The 16,926-nt window shown below is 56.9% G+C and overlaps 3 protein-coding genes and 1 long non-coding RNA gene across 9 annotated transcripts in view; 2 read left to right on the top strand and 2 right to left on the bottom strand.

Moving 5' to 3' along the window:
- Nucleotides 1-1,650: 1,650 nt before the first annotated feature.
- Nucleotides 1,651-4,681, top strand: Rasl10a (RAS like family 10 member A). The gene is made up of 3 exons (XM_004664039.2): nucleotides 1,651-2,077; nucleotides 3,028-3,152; nucleotides 4,071-4,681. Exons 1-3 carry the CDS (start codon nucleotides 1,850-1,852, stop codon nucleotides 4,336-4,338), a joined length of 621 nt encoding a protein of 206 aa, XP_004664096.1. The 5' UTR covers nucleotides 1,651-1,849; the 3' UTR covers nucleotides 4,339-4,681.
- Nucleotides 4,682-4,814: 133 nt separating this feature from the next.
- Gas2l1 (growth arrest specific 2 like 1) lies at nucleotides 4,815-10,353 on the bottom strand. 3 transcript variants are annotated; one of them, XM_045132964.1, is made up of 6 exons: nucleotides 10,250-10,353; nucleotides 8,600-9,608; nucleotides 7,176-7,283; nucleotides 6,985-7,081; nucleotides 6,705-6,876; nucleotides 4,815-6,193 (listed from the first exon to the last, which is right to left on the bottom strand). In XM_045132964.1, exons 2-6 carry the CDS (start codon nucleotides 9,245-9,247, stop codon nucleotides 5,122-5,124), a joined length of 2,097 nt encoding a protein of 698 aa, XP_044988899.1. In that variant the 5' UTR covers nucleotides 9,248-9,608; nucleotides 10,250-10,353; the 3' UTR covers nucleotides 4,815-5,121. The 3 variants fall into 3 exon arrangements, with proteins under 3 accessions (XP_044988899.1, XP_004664042.1, XP_044988898.1); XM_004663985.2 differs by having other exon boundaries at nucleotides 8,600-9,270; nucleotides 10,250-10,323; XM_045132963.1 differs by lacking the exon at nucleotides 10,250-10,353 and adding an exon at nucleotides 9,647-9,866 and having other exon boundaries at nucleotides 8,600-9,270.
- Nucleotides 10,354-10,457: 104 nt separating this feature from the next.
- Nucleotides 10,458-14,577, top strand: LOC123454129. The gene is made up of 3 exons (XR_006633178.1): nucleotides 10,458-10,511; nucleotides 10,904-10,986; nucleotides 14,526-14,577. It is a non-coding gene; the product is annotated as an uncharacterized LOC123454129 (long non-coding RNA).
- A 1,126-nt stretch (nucleotides 14,578-15,703) lies between these two features.
- Nucleotides 15,704-16,926, bottom strand: part of Ewsr1 (EWS RNA binding protein 1) — a 33,505-nt gene continuing 32,282 nt past the window's right edge. For all 4 annotated transcript variants that reach the window (XM_045133174.1, XM_004664034.2, XM_004664035.2 and 1 more), the window contains 3 exons: nucleotides 16,652-16,749; nucleotides 16,250-16,502; nucleotides 15,704-16,099 (listed from right to left, as the gene is read on the bottom strand). In XM_045133174.1, the coding sequence (XP_044989109.1) occupies nucleotides 16,060-16,099; nucleotides 16,250-16,502; nucleotides 16,652-16,749 (391 nt within the window). In that variant the 3' untranslated portion in view covers nucleotides 15,704-16,059. The remainder of the gene's footprint in view (nucleotides 16,100-16,249; nucleotides 16,503-16,651; nucleotides 16,750-16,926) is intronic.

Raw genomic sequence — 16,926 nt, 5'->3', positions numbered from 1 at the left:
CATGGTTCTAGAAATGCAGGCAAGCTGGGTTGGGCAAGGTGGTGTAAACCTGTAATCCCAGCACTCAGGAGGCTGAGGCCGGAGGATCACAGCTTTGAGGTCAGCCTGGACTACAAAGTGAGACCCTGCCCCAAACAAAGAAACCACTGAGAGCCAGAGGTGCCTCACCCACAGTCCTGTGTGCGCTTTGGAAGAAGCCCTATCCAGAAGGCAAACATTATTGGTAAAGGCTGTTTCCAAGAACCTAGAAAGCCGGGTGTGGTGGCACACGCCTTTAATCCCAGCACTTGGGAGGCAGAGGTAGGAGAATGGCTGTGAGTTCGAGGCCAGTCTGAGACTACATAGTGAATTCCAGGTCAGCCTGAGCTACAGTGAGACCCTACCTTGAATAACAAAAACGAACCAAAGCATGTGCCAAGGGTAGGTGTGCCTGACCCCAGAACAAGACCAAGAAAGGGAGGCAGGGCGCCTGAGCGGTGACAGAGGTTCTGTCCAGACAATTTCTGGATCTATGTTCATTCACATAAGGCTTGTTAAGTAGGGGGTTTGGTTATGCGTGTTGGGCTCAGCCAGCCCCTTTCCTCCTTCCCACTTCCTCTCCAGGGAAGCAATTTGAAATATTGAACAGCGCTGGTCATTTACCCTTGGAGGGGGGGCAGGGAGGAAGAAGGCAGCAGAGGCCTCAGAGGAGACCACAAGGCCCGCGCCAGGGCCCTTCAGCCATTTTCACCTTGGAGATTCTCCAGCCTCAGTGTCCTCCACAGATGATGCAGGATAGCTCTGTAGAGGACTTGTTGCTTAGTAGGGTCTCAGGAAACAAGAGAAACCCTTGGATGCTTCTTGGCCACTGTGTGCCCAGAGCCAGGTCTCCCTGGCATACAATGGTGGATGCATGTGTTGGATGGATGGTCCCAGAAACTACTTAGCAACCTGGGAGAGGGCTGGGGAGTAGAGGGCGCAGGTGCTGCAGCAGGTAGCGGTGGGTGGGTGGGTGGGTGGGAGGCACAGCCAGGCCTTTCTCTGCGGAAGGATAGAGTGGGCCAGAGAAGGTGGATGCTGGGAGATACCCAAGCGCACTGCGGCGATACGCCCAAGGTCAAATGGACCCCGGTGGCCTGAGTCCAAGGGCCTGGGGTTGATTTGCAGCCAGCTGTGTTGGAGGAGGTGGTACGCGGGGTGGCGGGCAGGTGGCTTCTGTGATGGAACCGGTGAGGTGAGCGTGATGCGCCCAGAGAGGTGGGGTGTATGTGTGGGGAGGGGGGGATGAGGCCCTAGCCAGGCGGTCTGCCCCCGCGGTCACCTTGCTTTGACCCTCCCTGGGAGGGGCGTTCTTGGAGGAAGAGGGGGGCGCCGGGGAGGCGGGTGGTTACCTCATCGCCGCCTCCGGGAGGCCCGGTTCTCTGGCTCTCTCCCGCCGCCGGCTGGGTCGCCGACTCCCGGTGCCGGAGCGGAGCGAGGAGAGCACAGAGGGACCGAGACGCCGAGAGGTCGGATCTCCGGGGACAACCCCCCCCCCTACTGCGGGGCCGCGGGTGCCGGGACTCGCGCTGCGGGCGGAGGCGGGTCTGCGCGCGGCGCGCCCGGGGTTGCGCGCTCTCTCCCGAGCTTCGGCGCCCTCCGTAGCCGCACCGTGCGTCCGCCACTGCCTGCCTGCCTGCCTGCCCGCCAGCCCGCGCGCCCGCTCGGCTGTCTGTCTGTCTTCCCGCCGCCAGCCCCGGTGCATTGGCCTGGCCTCTTCCGGCCCCCCTCCCTCCCAGACACTGAAGTGGGGGTGCAGCGTGTCCCGGGCAGAGCTTACGGGGCGCACACGGCTCATGAGGCTCTCCGGCGCGGGGGGCGCGGGCCGACCATGGGGGGCAGCCTGCGGGTGGCTGTTCTGGGAGCTCCAGGAGTGGGCAAGACGGCCATCATCCGCCAGTTCCTATTCGGTGACTATCCCGAGCGCCACCGACCCACGGATGGTCCCCGCCTCTACCGACCCGCCGTGCTGCTCGACGGCGCCGTCTACGACCTGAGCATCCGCGACGGCGACCTGAGCATCCGCGATGGCCACAGCCCGAGCCCAGGAGATCGCGAGGTAGCGGTTCGCAGGGCGGCCTGGGATGGGGGTGGGATGGCGTGAGATGTGTGTGTGGGTGTGGGTTTGGTGCCCACGTGTGTGTCCGCGTGGACGGCCCCAGGTCGCCCGAGCACGTTCGATGATCGAGGGGGGGGAAATGAATGAAAGATTTTTTTGTCCAGTGTCCTTCCTCCCCCCGTCCCCGTAGCTCCCTTGGGAGTTTTCTCTACTTCGCCTACTACTCCATTGGAGTGTCTGGGTCTGCGCGTGGCACAGTCCCCTGAGGATGCCGAGCTGTCTGGCAGCCTGACCAGAGCTGCAGTGGGAGAGACTGGGTCAAGTCCAAGGGGGTACATAGACTTCCTGGAGGGGGCCACGACTGCCTTCCTCCTGTGGCCTGGAGCAAAGACAAAGTTGATCTGTGCAAAAGTCCAGGACGGACCTCTTGTCTTGGAAGCTGCGTGATTTTTTTTTTTTTGGGGGGGGGGAGGTGTCAGAGAGAACAACAGGACAAGATTACGCAGGGCTTCACTGGAATGAGAAGTGAAGTGTGGGGTCAAGGGTGGTTCAGAGTATCCCCCAGGTGGAAAGAACAGCAGGTGCCTTGGTCGAGGCTTACAGAGTACACCTGGGAACAGGCACAATCACGGCCTGCAAGCTGGTGGAAGGCATGCTGTTGGGGGAGGGTCCGGCCGGCCTGGGCTTGGCTATTAGAGGCAGTATATAGTGGCCCTGTGAGAGCTGAGCTATGAAGATTGGAAGGCGGAAGAGGAAGGTGCGGGAACAGAACAGAGGACGGAGGGCTGGCAGGTTCCAGGCACTGCTTAGAAATTTGGCTTGAAGGAGGGCGCATGGAATTGGGGTTGACTGGGTGAATCCCGGAGTTTAGCGTCAAGCTCCTGAAGGGGGGTGGGGAGGGAGGAGGGGAGTGGGAAGGTGTACTGGCAAACCCTGGCCTCCACCTCTAGGAGAGTCCCGACTCTAAAGACTGGAGTTTGCAGGACACCGACGCCTTCGTGCTCGTCTACGACATCTGCAGCCCGGATAGTTTTGATTACGTGAAGGTCCTGCGGCAGCGCATCGCAGAGAACAGGTGAGGAGGGCGGCGGGAGGTGGAGGGGAGGAGGAGGTCCTGGTCTGGGATGTTTCTTTCTTTCTTCATTGCTTTTTCGAGGTAGGGTCTCACTCTAGCCCAGGCTGACCTGGAATTCACTATGTAGTCTCAGGGTGGCCTCGAACTCAAGGTGATCCTCCTACCTCTGCCTCCTAAGTGCTGGGATTAAAGGCGTGCGACACCATGCCCAGCGGTGGGGTTTATCTAGAACATGCCTCTGCCTATGGGAAGGTCTCCAGCTGTATGAAGCCTTTGGCAAACACCCGGCCCTGGCGTCTGTTTGGGTGTCTGACTATAGGACAAGAATGCATCTGCATTTTTACACTCATGGGGACCCCTCTCCTACTGGGGGGAGGGGTCCCTCTGGCCTTGGAGTCCCCAACACCAGGTGTCTCTAATGGAGGAGAGGTCCCTCAGGCCTTGGAGTTCCCAACACCAGGTGTCTCTCCTACTGGGGGAGGGGTCCCTCCGGCCTTGGAGTCTGCAACACCAGGTGTCTCTCATACTGGGGGGACGGGTCCCTCCGGCCTTGGAGTCCCCAACACCAGGTGTCTCTTACTGCGGGGAGGGGTTCCTCCGGCTTTGGAGTCCCCAACACCAGGTGTCTCTAATGGGGGAGGTGTCCCTCCTGCCTTGGAGTCCCCAACACCAGGTGTCTCTCCTAATGGGGGAGGGGTCCCTCCGGCCTTGGAGTCTGCAACACCAGGTGTCTCTCATACTGGGGGGAGGGGTCCCTCCGGCCTTGGAGTCCCCAACACCAGGTGTCCCTCCTACTGGGGGAAGAGGTCTCTCCAGCCTTGGAGTCCCCAGCACCAGATGTCTCTCCTGTGGGGGAGGGGTTCCCTCCGGTATTGAGTCCCCAACACCAGATGTTTCTCTTACTCACGCGGCCTCCAGGCCGGCGGGCGCGCCAGAGGCACCCATCCTCGTGGTAGGCAACAAGAGGGACAGGCAACGGCTGCGCTTCGGACCTCGGCGTGCGCTGGCGGCGTTAGTGCGCAGGGGCTGGCGCTGTGGCTACCTCGAGTGCTCCGCCAAGTACAACTGGCACGTGCTGCGCCTCTTCCGTGAGCTCCTGCGTTGCGCCCTGGTGCGCGCGCGGCCTGCGCATCCGGCGCTGCGCCTGCAGGGGGCGCTGCATCCGGCGCGCTGTAGCCTCATGTGACCACTGGACTGGATGGACAAAGATGATCCAACTAACTGCGGCTTGGAGCAGGAAATCGCCTCCCAAGGAAAGCACTCATCCAGTCTCCTGGGCGACAGGCTTCACTTTTAAACTTCACCGCGACCCAGAGATCCCCATTGGAAGAGGTCAGTCCTGTCTGGGACCTCGTTGGGTCATGACCCCAACTAGCTGGATTCAAAAGGACTTGGATATTTATGAAACTGATTGGAAGTACTCACGCTGCTCCTAGAGCTTCCTTGGAGACATTTTTTTAAGTCATGCCGCACGAGGTAATAAAAGTAAAAATCAAAAAAACAAAAAACAAAAAACAAAAAAAAAACAGTTTAAGTGCACCTAGAGTTTCTTGTTCTGGAATAAATAGGCAGGTCAGAGGCTGCCACGTTTGTTCTCCTAGCAGTTAATTCCAGGAGCCTAACTTTTCATGAGGGACCAAGACCCGAAGAAACAAGAGAAGATGGATGGAGCAAAACTTTACTGTCAAGAGGTTCTGCTTACTGGACCACAGGTCCTTCAGGACACCAGGCTGGCCCGGTCTCCACTAAGGCATTCAATAATATTAGTAATTAAATAGCAACACTCATTTCCCCCAACCGGTAGTACAACCGAGGTCCCATTGTGCAATGTGGTCCCGAGGGGTCTGGTCCCATGAGGTCTGGTACTCAAGAGGTGGAAGGGGGGGGTGGGCTCCCTGATGCTGAGGGTAGGTTAAGGCCACAAAAGAAAAGAGGGAATGGGGTTGTGAGAGCAGCTGGGGCTGGTCCATCACATTTGGGAATCTGGTTCGGACCTGGGGGTGACCGACTGCAGAGCATGCCAGGCCCCGAGTTCCGTGGGTCCAGATGGACGGCGGGGTCCCCGTGGTGTGGGAATGCGTGAGGGTTTACGGTCTGGTTGTGTGTCCATCCTCCCCCGGGCCCAGGTCCGTGAGTGTTCTGGGCCAACCAGGGTGCTACCAGCTGTATCCAAAGTCCCCCCGACACCAAGGCAGGGCCCGCCTTCATCCGAAGAGCTGGACAGGGCTTGGCCACGGGTCCCAGGTAGCCCATTGGCTGTCCGGCCAGAGTCCCACTTGCCACCCAGAACGCTGAGGGATGAAGAGGAGGAGCTGGAGGAACAGTAGGCTGAGTCTGGAGCTGGAGGGTCTGAGGCCCGAGCCGACTCAGGAGTTGGTCCGGTGGGGGTCCGACTGGCAGCAGCCTCTAAGGCGCGGGCATTGGCCAGGAACTCCTCTTCCAGGCGCTGAAACAGCTGCTGCTCCTGCTGCGGGTCCAGCTGCAGCGGTGTGCGGAAGATGCTGGCTGGTGTGGCGGCCAACTCGGGGCCAGGACTGGGGCCCCGGGGAGGCCGCGATGATGCCGCAGGGCTGCGGGCACGGGGAGTCTGCGGGGTGCTCCTACCTGAGCCCCCACCAGCGCCGCCGCCGCCGCCGCCCCTGCCCCTGGGAACCCACGAGTGCTGCCCATCTCGGTCCCTGCGCACCAGCAGTACGGCTTGGGCATGCTCATCTCGGCTCTGGCTGCGGGCCCGCCGAGCTGGGCTGGGGACAACGGACAGCTGATGGGCACCTCGGCCACCTAGGGCTGTGCGGGGTCGCCCAGGATCCAGCCGATCTCGGGATTGGCTGCGAGGGGTGGGCGGTCGTCTCGGGGAGGCTGGGGTGCCGGTGATGGTGGTGGTGGTGGTCAGCCGCCGGCTAGTGCGCTCCCTCCGCTGGCCAGGGCCGGGGTCATCACTGCGGGCACCTAGGGGACCGCTCTGGGCCGAAGATGCTGAGGAGTCACTGTCCCCGGAGTAGCGGCGGGAGCGGGGGAGAGGGGGTAGCTGGTCCCGGGGCCTGGGGCGGGGAATAAGAGAGAGATGGGACATCCCTGGCGAGCAAGGTGGGCAGGAGCAAATGAGCCCCGGGCAGGTGGGGCAGTGCCCGTGGGAGCTGGCAAGGTTGCTATCTGTCCAGGGGGCTTTCCAGAGAGAAGTGAGAGTCTCCCCTCCCCCGCTTCCTGTGACCACTCGGAGGGAGAGGGGTGGTCCCCGAAGGCAGGCAGCAACGGAAGCAAGGAGGTCTCCCCCTCCCCAGGCCTGGACAGAAGGAAGCCTGGGTTGGGACTGATTGGCCGCCGCCCCGGGGCTGGCTTCCAGAGTCCAGCCCAGCTGTGTTGTTGGTTTGGTCGTGTTGCCATGGAGACGGGAAGCCAGGCCCGCCCCCACCCACGGGAACTTTTCCCAGGGTATGAGTCACTCTGGAGCGACGGGCAACTCCGTCATGCCAAGCCCGGGCGGGCGCCCCCCCTACACTGTACCCCACCCCCAGGGCCTGCTCATCCCCCTCGGTCCTCCCTGCAGCTCACCTGAATGGGGTCTCCAACCCTTCCTTTGTGCTTCGTAAACTAACAGGAGTCACATCTGGCCGAGAGCCCCGGCGCTCACTCCCAGGGACTGGGCTGCCTGGGCGGGGGCTGGGGGTCGGTGAACCCCTCTTCGGGGAGAAGGTGCCCGCCCTCGGCTGGGACAGGCGGTGGGCTGCAGGGGATGGGAGAGATGCCACATATGAGGGACAGAGAGCCTCAGAGACGACCCCCCCTTGCCTCTGGTCCACCCACCCACTCACCCACCCCACAGGGCACTGACCAGTGGAGGCGCAACGACACGGGTCATGCTTGTCCAGATAATGCTCCAGGGTGTCCCAGCCACCACCCACGCGCACCATCACGTGGCTCCGCAGCACCTGCGGGCCAGAGGTCAGGTGGTCACAGTTGGGGGCCTCCAGGCAGCCCACCCCTCTACTGCCCCTTGGGCTGGGCTTCCCCTTCCCCACTTACACGCACGAAGATGAGCAGACTGGAGTCTCCCACTCTGTACTTGCCCTCGGACACCTTGATCATGGGGAACTGGTCAGGACAGGTGCAGTGGCCTAGGATCTCCCTCACCTGAGACCAGACCAGAGGGAGACAGACAAGAGAGATGGCAAGTCAGGGGTCAGGTCCCTCCGCCTGGGGCTTAATGTCAGCAGCTCCAGAGACAGGAGGAAGTAAGTCCTTCCGGGGAAGAATAGAGTGGACACTGTCACCCTGCTCCCACACATGACCTTTTGCCAGCTCCCCATTTTGCCTCTTGAGGTTCAAAAAGCTGAGAGAGAAAGGGCTGTGTGTTCCGGGCCCGGTCCTCCTCATCCTCAAGGCCCTTAAGCCCCTGGGAGCCCTGCCCATCTTCTACCCCTTTCATTCACATCACAGATGAGGGAGGTCCACAGCCAGGCCAGGCAGATCCAGGGACACAAATGCAGGGGGCCTGTGTCCCCAGCTGGGCACACCAATGACAGGGTACCATGTGGAACGCACACGTACAACCAACACACACACAGACAATGCCAGCTTGGGAGGCATACAACCTCACACAGCTGCCAGGCTGGCTATGTGGGAGGCCCTGCCCGCCTCCCTGCCCACAGTGGCGCCACGGGAGGAAATGAGCAGGTGGGGCCTGGAGTGACCCAGGCCCAGGCTGGGGGTGGCTCTGTCCATAGCCATCCCACTGCCTGACTTATGGGCAGGCACACCATAGTCTTATGCTTCTGATAAGAAAGTAACTCTTGACCCAGCTGCGGGGGCGGCAGGGACACCTAGGTCCTGGGAAAGGAGAAGGGAGTCAGTCCCCACACCTCCTGGGGGGGGGGGCTCCCCAGGCACTCAGTGTGCCAGGCACCTTGCCCAGAGTTTCCCACACCACCTCTCAGCCAAGGGTGGCACCCACCCAACCTGCCTGAGGTTGTGGGATCTATCAGTCTAGCACCTGCGTGCACAGAGGCACCCAAATCATGAAGCACATCAAAGAAGTGGGTGGAGATCATGCCAGGAGCCAGGGTTAACCCAGGCCCAGCTTGGCTGTGTGACCCTGTTCAACACATCTTCCTCTCTGGGTCCATCCATGTCTTTGGAGTCAGGTATTCAGTATGCCTGGCTCCAACATATGCAACCTTTCTAAATGTTTATTTATGAGAGAATGGGCGTGCCAGGACCTCCAGCCACTGCAAACAAACTCCAGACACATGTGCCACCACGCGCATCTCACTCATGTGAGTTCTGGAGAATCAAGCCTGGGTCCTTAGGCTTTGCAGGCAAGTGCCTTGCTGCTAAGCCATCTCTCTCCAGCTCAATATGCACCGCTTTTGCAGGGTAGGGTGGTGTTGCCCCAGGAGGCTCAGGGATGGGATGGGTACTGATCCAGTATGTACATCAGGAGGACTCACCAGCTCGTCGAGGTTGCGCATGTCGCTGGGTGTCATGCGGGGCGCTCGGGTGGGAATGCCCGGTGCAGTGGCAGCCTCCTCCTCAATGGCTGAGGCATCCTCCCCCGAGGAGGTAGGGGTGTTGGGGTTCTGAGGTGCGGCTCGCAGCTCCCTCTCAATTTCCTGCTCAAACTGTACAAGGCGTGGGGCCAGCAGGCCCAGGCGGGCCCCACGCCGTGCCACCTCCAGCAGGCACAGCACCACGCTCTTCTCGTTCTTTCGCAGTACCAGGTCTTCCGTCTCAAACATGAGCACCTCGGGCACGCCCAGCTCCGCACGGCACCAGCCGATGAAGGTGGCCACGTTGTCCCTGGCCATGAAGGAACCAGGTGCCACGCTGTGGGCTTGGAAGGCCACACCTCTGGTTGGCCGGGCAGCCGCCAGAGCCTGGGCAGCTTTGGTGACAGCGTTGGCATGTTGGCACAGGGTTGTGCCTGTGGCCAGTCCTGTGAGAAAGCCATCACCACCGCTGGGCAGGCCCAGGCCGTACAAGGCATTGAGCCACTCGGCCAGGTCTTCTTTCATAGCCTCCACATAGGCCTCGCTGGAACGGAATGGCCTCACGCTCTTGGCCGCAGAGCCCTCGATGCCCACCACTGGGTCCGCCATGCCCGGCGGCTGGCCGAGAGTCACTGTAGGCAGGGTCACTGGTCAATATTACTGGGAGGGGACTCCAACAAGTACTCAGAACAGTCTGCCAATAGCTTGTTACTCAGGCCTAATGGTGGGTTCAAGTGCATCCTGTGAGAAACCCCATGCCTCAGTTTCCTCATTTGTGAAATGGGTTCAGTCACAGGCCCTGCTTCAAAGGAATCATTGCAACTTATATCCTTTTTAGGGCCAGGTGTGGTGGCGCACGCCTTTAATCCCAGCACTTGGAGGCCGAGGTAGGAGGATCGTTCAGAGTTCAAGGCCAGCCTGAGACTACATAGTGAATTCCAGGTCAGCCTGGGCTAGAGCGATACCCTACCTTGAAGAAACAAAACAAAAATAAATAAGAATTTATACCCCTTTTAATGTTCATGTTTGCTGCTTGACTTTTTTCTCGAAGTGGAGGCTGGGATGGTACCCATGGACATCTAGGGATAGAAAACAGACCCCCGGGGTCCTTACTGGACAGGAATGGGAGCGGAAGCCCAGCCCAGGACCAGATGAATAGTTTCAGCCCATCTCTTACAAAAAGGTCCCTGCGCCTTCCCTTACACCTCTCAGCTTTGGACTGTGTTATTGGGACAACCCTATGACAGAGGTGACAGTATCCAGAACCGTGACAACAACGGTAGCTACGACGGTTATTTCCACTGTGCAGATGAGGAAACTGAGGCTCAGAAAGGGAAGGAGTGGGGATTGGGGGGGCAGTCCAGTGGGTGGAGGAATCAGGCCGGCTGAGCCAGGCCCCGCCTCCTCCGAGAAGCCTCCCCAGCGTCCCCGAGGCCGGTGGCGGGCCAGGGCCAGGGCCCGGATTGCCAATGGCCCGGGTTGGGTGGCTCTGCTCCGGGAGGCCCGGCTCAGAGAGGGTGCAAGGCCGCCCAAGGTCACACAGCCCCGGGGAGCAGAGAGGCCTCGGCCTCCCAGGCTGGCTTCGAACCCACCGCAGCACCCCGCACTCACCTCGCTCATCCCGCCGCCCCGGGGAGCATCGTGCCGGTGGCCGGGCGGGCGGTGGCCGGGCCGCCGCAGACAGACGCCGCCCGAGTCCCCCGCGATCCCGGGGTGTCGTTGCCCGCCCGGGGCCAGCGCGCCGCCGCCGCCCCGCCTCCCTGGAATTCGGATCCGGCCTGGAGGGGCGGGCGGGGTGGCGCGCTCTTAAAGGGGCCGCGCCTTTCCTGGGCGGCTGAGCCAAGGACGCGGGAGGAAGGAGCAGTGTCCTCAGGTTACAGACACCCCACTTGGCCCCCCCCACCCCATGGTTGTCCTCACGTCCAGCCTCCTCCGTGCCCTGGGGAGGGGTTGGGATCCTTGGACCGCCCTCTCTCGTCCATCCTTCCACCCCTCCCACAATGGTCTTCCTGGAGACAAGTCAGGAAGCGATAGAGGATGGGGACTGCAGAGTCACCTCCGTCCCCGAGATTGTGTGTGTTGTGGTTGTGTCGGGAGCTAACCATCTACAGATAACCGAGCCCCTTCCTCCGAGCTGGGTAGGCGTGGCCAGGGGAGGATGGTCCCTGTCTGGGGACCCATCCTGCGGATGCGCCCACTGAGGCCTCCTGTCTGCTGCAGGATTAACCCCCACTTCCCCGGGCTGGGTTCTTCTTGGATACACAGGAGGGACCCGGACGGATCTGCGGAAATCCTGCCCCCTGCTGCCGTGGGATGGCTGGGTTCTTCTGACTTCAGCCATGCGCAGGGTGCGGATGTTCTTTTATTATTATCATTTATTTATTTACACACGTGTGTGTGTGTGTGTGTGTGTGTGTGTGTGTGTGTGTGTGGTGTATGAGCGGGCCAGGTTCTCGAACACCAGATCCTTGTGCTATTTTTTAAAAAATATCTTATTTTTATTTATTTATTAGAGACAGAGAGAGGGAGGGAGGGAGAGAGAGAGTGAGAATGGGCATGCCAGGGCCTCTGGCCACTGCAAACAAACTCCAGAGACATGTTCCCCCTTGTGCATCTGGGTAATATGGGACCTGGAGAATCTAACCGGGGTCCTTAGGCTTCACAGGCATGTGCCTTAACCGCTAAGCCATCTCTCCAGCCCTTTTCTTTTTTTTTGAGAGAGAATTTTTTTTTTTTTTTTGAGTGAGAGAGAATGGGTTGCCAGGGCTTCCAGTCAGTGCAAATGAACTCCAGATGCATGCTCTACCTTGTGCATCTGGCTTTACTTGGGTGTTGAGTAATGGAACCTGGGTCTTTTGGCTTTACAAACGAGCACCTTAACCACTAATCCATCTCTCTGGCCCCTATTTTATTTTATTTGGTTTTTTATTTATATTTATTATTATTATTATTATTTTAATTTTTTTTTTTTTTTTGAGGTAGGGTCTCACCCTAGCTCAGGCTGACCTGGAATTCACTATGTAGTCTCAGGGTGGCCTTGAACTCACAGGGATCCTCCTACCTCTTTCTCTCCAGTGCTAGGATTAAAGGTGTGTGCCACCATGTCCTGCTCCTTATTTTTTTTTTTGCATCTGGCTTTATGTGAATGTTGGGGAATTGCTCCCACGCTGCAGGCTTGGCAAGCAAATACCTTTAACCACTGAGCCATCGTAGAGCTCTTACCACAGTGTGTGCCCTTCAGCAGAAGAGATTAGAGTCACCATGTAGGAGGGGCCCAAACTTGGACACAGCACCTGAGGGAGCACAGGAGATGGCTCAGTGGTTAAAGGCACTTGCTTGCAAAGCCTAACCATTCAGGTTCGATTCCCCAGTACCCCTGTCAAGTCAGATGCACAAACATGGCGGTTGTGTCTGAAGTTCATTTGTGGTGGCACTGGGCCTTATCATGCCCATTCTCATTCTGTCTGCTTGTAATAAATGAACGAATAAAAGAGAACACTAAACCATGGTGGTGACTCATACCTTTAATCCCAGTGGTCAGGAGGTAGAGGTAGGAGAATTTCTGAGTTCAAGGCCATCCTGAGACTACATAGTGAATTCCAGGTCAGCCTGGGCTAGAGTGAAACCTTACCTTGAAAAACAACAAAACAAACAAAAATTAGAATTAAGCCAAAGGAGTCAGGACCCATGTAAGCTAGATGCACAAGGTGGCACATGCATCTGGAGTGTTTGTAGAGGCTAGAGGCCTTGGTGCCCCCATTCTCTAATAAGTAAAAATTTAAAATATATTTTAAGAGAATAATAAATTCAGTGATAAGAGGCAATTTGTTGAGTCATCTGGACCCCTAATGAAGCACCTAGATCCAAGTAGCTCTCAGCTTATATCTAGGAGGGAGGCAGCCCCTAGGCTAAAACAGAGATGAGGCCAGGTGAGGGAGGGCAGGAGCTTGTGCAAGAAGAATGTAATTTTAACTGAGAGACCAGCTATCTGGAAAGAGGTTTTGGAAGCTGAGGGAGCAAAGACCCCAAAGTGGGCATGCATCTGCTGTGTTCAAGGGAAGTGGGCAGGTTCCTGCGCCTGGAGTGGAGGGAGCTGGAGGAACAGATGAGGGACATGGGAACCATGAAGGAATTTACTTATTTAGAGTGAGACCCTACCTTGGTGTGTATATCCACTTTTTTCTTTTTGGTTTTCAAGGTAGGGGTCTCACTCTATTCCAGACTGACCTGTAATTCACGATGTAGTCTCAGGGTGGCCTTGAACTCATGGTGATCCTACCCAACTGCTTGGGTTAAAGGCGTGTGCCACCACACCCAGCTTCCACTACTCTTATTTTTTGTTTTTGATATTTCAAGGTAGGGTTTCACTCCAGTCCAGGCTGACCTAGAATTCACTATGTAATCTCAGGGTGGCCTCAAACTCACGGTGATCCTCCTATCCTCCTGCCTCGGTCGGTCTCCCTCCTTCTGTCTCTGCTGGGACAAAAGGTGTGCATCATTACGCCGGGCTTCCACTCCTCTTTTAAAGAGGTGGGCAACAGAACCCTGGTCTGGAAGACCTTGGCTGATCACCTGTTGTGTGGTGGTGTCCTAGGACCTCTGCATGGTCTCCTGTTTCTTGCATATTCAAGGTGACAGAAACCACCAGAATCGCCAAAGGGCTGGGTTCTGGATGTCCTCACTCTTTATACTCTGAGCCCCAAGGCAGGGGCTCCTATGCTGTTTCCCTTCCTGGAATGGGCACGTGGCCAGGCTTCCTTTGTGTTTGGAGGCAAGGCCTCATGATGTAGTCCAGGCTGCCCGCACCTTACTTATAGCCAGCTGTCAGTGAAGTCTCCTAGCTAGGAAAGCCCTCATTAACAGGTTGCAGCCCAGGAACCTGGCTCACTGGTTGGTTAACCTGAAGCTGTCCAGGACAGTCTGATTCAAGCAGTTCAGGATAAGTGAAGGCCTCACAGTCTGGAACGTCCAATCACCAGAACTTCAGGTGGTCTGCTGCCCCACTTGAGGTCCAGCTAACCCTAACTGCTTTCTTGCTTGTTTTTCCAAGGTAGGGTCTCTCTGGCCCAGGCTGACCTGGAATTCACTATGTAATCTCAGAGTGGCCTCAAACTCACAGCGACCCTACCTCTCGAGTGCTGTGACTAAAAGCATGCAGCTTGAACTGCTTCTTGTGCCCCTAAAAAAAAAAAACCAACAAAGGGGGCTGGAGAGATGGCTAAGCAGTTAAGTGCTTGCCTGTGAAGCCTAAGGACCCCGGTTTGAGGCTGGGTTCCCCAGGTCCCACGTTAGCCAGATGCACAAGGGGGCGCACGTGTCTGGAGTTCGTTTGCAGAGGCTGGAAGCCCTGGCGCACCCATTCTCTCTCTCTCCCTGTCTTTCTGTGTCTGTCGCTCTCAAATAAATAAATAAACAAACAAACAAAAAAAACCAACGAAAAAAAAACAAAGGGCTGAGAGCTCACTTCTCCCTGTGCTGCCAAGAGTGGGGCAAGATGGGGTGGCATGGGCCAGGCGTGGTGGCACATGCCTTTAATTCCAGCACTCCAGAGGCAGAGGTAAGAGGATCACCGTAAGTTCAAGGACACTGTGAGACTACATAGTGAATTCCAGGTCAGCCTGAGCTAGAGGTAAGACCTTACCTCAAAAAAAGCAACAACAACAACAACAAAAAAGGGGGGGGGGTGATTTGAAAGCTTGCTGTTATCTCAGATCAGGACTTCACTCTGTCCTGCCTTAGCTTCAGTAGCCCTGGAGCAGGGGACTCCCTTCCTTTTGAGCCTCACATGGCACGGACATGTTTCTTTGACCCTACCTTTGCTCAGACCTGTGCTGTGTGGCCTCCTGGGTTTGAAGTTCACCATGGTCTGTCCTCCATTTTCTCCTAGGCACCCTCTGGTTCCAGGCCCAGAAAACGGCTCTACCCAGACTACTGTTAACCCCACTGCTCTTACTTACTGGTGAGTGCCCCGGTGGTCTGACTGCCCCAGTGAGAGCTGCTCAGTGCCAAAGGCCAGGGAAGAGTGTGGCTCACTCGGCCCTCACTGCTGGAGCGCATGTGGGTCCTCGGTGGTGTGATGATGTACTCCGGGACTTGTGTGCCAGGCGGCTGCTCTACCAGTCGTATCTGTACCCTCTGCCCTTGTCCTCATTTCTTGTTTCAGCCTCCTGAATGCCGGGTCTAAAAGTGTACACCACCATGTCAAGTCTTGATTTCTACTCTTACCTGAGAAATGGGTAATGGGAACTGAACGTGGCAGCTACTTGCCATGAACCCTGGTGGTAAATGCAACAAGAGGGCACATCGTAGCCCTGTAGATGCTCTCTGCAGTGAGCAAGGGTGAGCAGGACATGAGTCCCACAGCTGAACTCAGAGGCTTTGAGAATCACAGCGCTGATGTTACACTGGCCTCTGAGGGAAGGAAAGGAGCCCAGAGAATTTGTGAGGTGGCCTTGACCTTGGGCCATAGTGGCAACAGTAGAAAATGGAGTGTTACAAGCTGACCTTGTAACTCCAAGGTTTGTGACAAATGCTTATTTTCTGACAGGGCTGGCAGTTTTTTGGGGAAGGGTCAGCAGTGGACGCGTGGAAATCTGAGTGGGAGGCTGGCTGGGTGAGGATAATGAAGTCCTGAGGTTTGAAGGTGAGGACGAGGGCAGCAAAGGGAGAATTGAGAATAACCACCAATCTGCCAACTGGGGTGTGGGTGACTGAGGCCTATTGTCTCAGTGAAGGTACAGGGTGAGCCTGTGGGGTTTTAGAAGGGAGGGCCTACTTACACCAGCATGGGAAATCACCCAGCAAACTAGGCCGTCATCTGTCCCGAGGAACAAACTCTGTTGTCAGGGGGCAGTTTAGGAACACAGCCAAGTCCCCCTCCCACTCAGCAACACCTGGAACTTATCCAATGTCTGCTGTTTCAGATACTAGAGCAGGTTTTTCTTAGGGGTTTCCAGACGCTGCAGAATTGGAATTTTCCTGCCAGCACCATTTCAGCTTTCTTGTACAATAAGCTGGATAGCACTTAGGACAGGCATGCAACTGCAGAACAGAGGCTGAGAAGGATGACAGTTTATAAACATTTGGAATTTTATTTAAAAAAAAAATCACAACCATCAACATTGTTACAGTTAGAGGCCCTCTTGGTTCTCCACAATGATACTGAGCATGCTCACAAGGGGTTCCCATTGTTAAAGTCTTAAACAACCATCTTTAAAAGAAGGAAAAAAAAAAAAACTCAGCACACTACCATTTAACTTGTTTTAATGTTTCTTCACAAATGGTGAAAAATACTCAAGTACAGACAAGGAATAATCATAATGTTGTGGCCAACATTATAAATATGGAATTATAAATTTAAAACATTTTCTGGTTTAAAAAATAAATCTGGTAGTCAATGCAGCTCTGCGGGGTCTCTGCGTCTAGTAGGGCCGGTCTCTGCGCTCCTGACGGTGCTCGCCTCTGCAAGGCAAGGGGGCTCAGGTTAGAGGGCGGAGGCATGGCGAGCCCTCCCCAGAGCCCACAGGTGCCCTGGACTCTTCTCCAGCACTGGCTCATCTGGACTCACTCCAGTCAAGACTGGGAAGGGACAGGCCCTTCCCCACCACATACTTATCCATTTTCCCAGGTCCTCCACGTCCGCCTCTTCTTCCTCCCATCTGTTCCATCAAAGGCCCAGGGGGGCCCCCTGGACCACCTCGTCTTCCTCCACCAAAGCCACCTCGGTCCATGCCACGGCCACCTCGGAAGCCACCTCTGTCTCCACCACGGCCACCTCGGAACATTCCACCAGGACCTCCACGGTCCATGAGGCCACCTCGTCCTCCTCGCATGCCACCAGGGCCACCTCTTCCACGATCACCGCCTAAAGTGAGGAAAGGGCAGCAGACCAGAGTGAGGGGAAGAGCGGAATCTCCGAGGACACCCTTTGGCAGGCTCTATTTCTTCTCCTAGAGCAGACAAGCAGACACTAATCATCAGGAAGCTGAAGCGCTCCAGGAAACCTGTACCTACCCGGAGGTGGGAAGGGTGGCGGGAGGAAGCCCTCAGGCTTGGGGGCCTTACACTGGTTGCATTCTGTTCTCCAGGCGAAGTTCTGGTTTCCACAGCCCCTGCATAAAGTCACCAGAGCAGACATCAATGGAACTGTGGGAGTTGAGCAGGCCCCAGGCACAGTACAATTATGGGGATCAGCTGACATGACAGTCTCATCTGGGGAGTACTTGGTGCTCCTTCCACCCACAAACACCCTCAAAATCAACACTTTTCATCTCGACATTGAAACCTGG

This window comes from Jaculus jaculus, chromosome 13 (assembly GCF_020740685.1).
Source record: "Jaculus jaculus isolate mJacJac1 chromosome 13, mJacJac1.mat.Y.cur, whole genome shotgun sequence".
Classification (NCBI taxonomy): domain Eukaryota; kingdom Metazoa; phylum Chordata; class Mammalia; order Rodentia; family Dipodidae; genus Jaculus; species Jaculus jaculus.
This window is presented reverse-complemented; position numbering and strand designations above follow the sequence as displayed.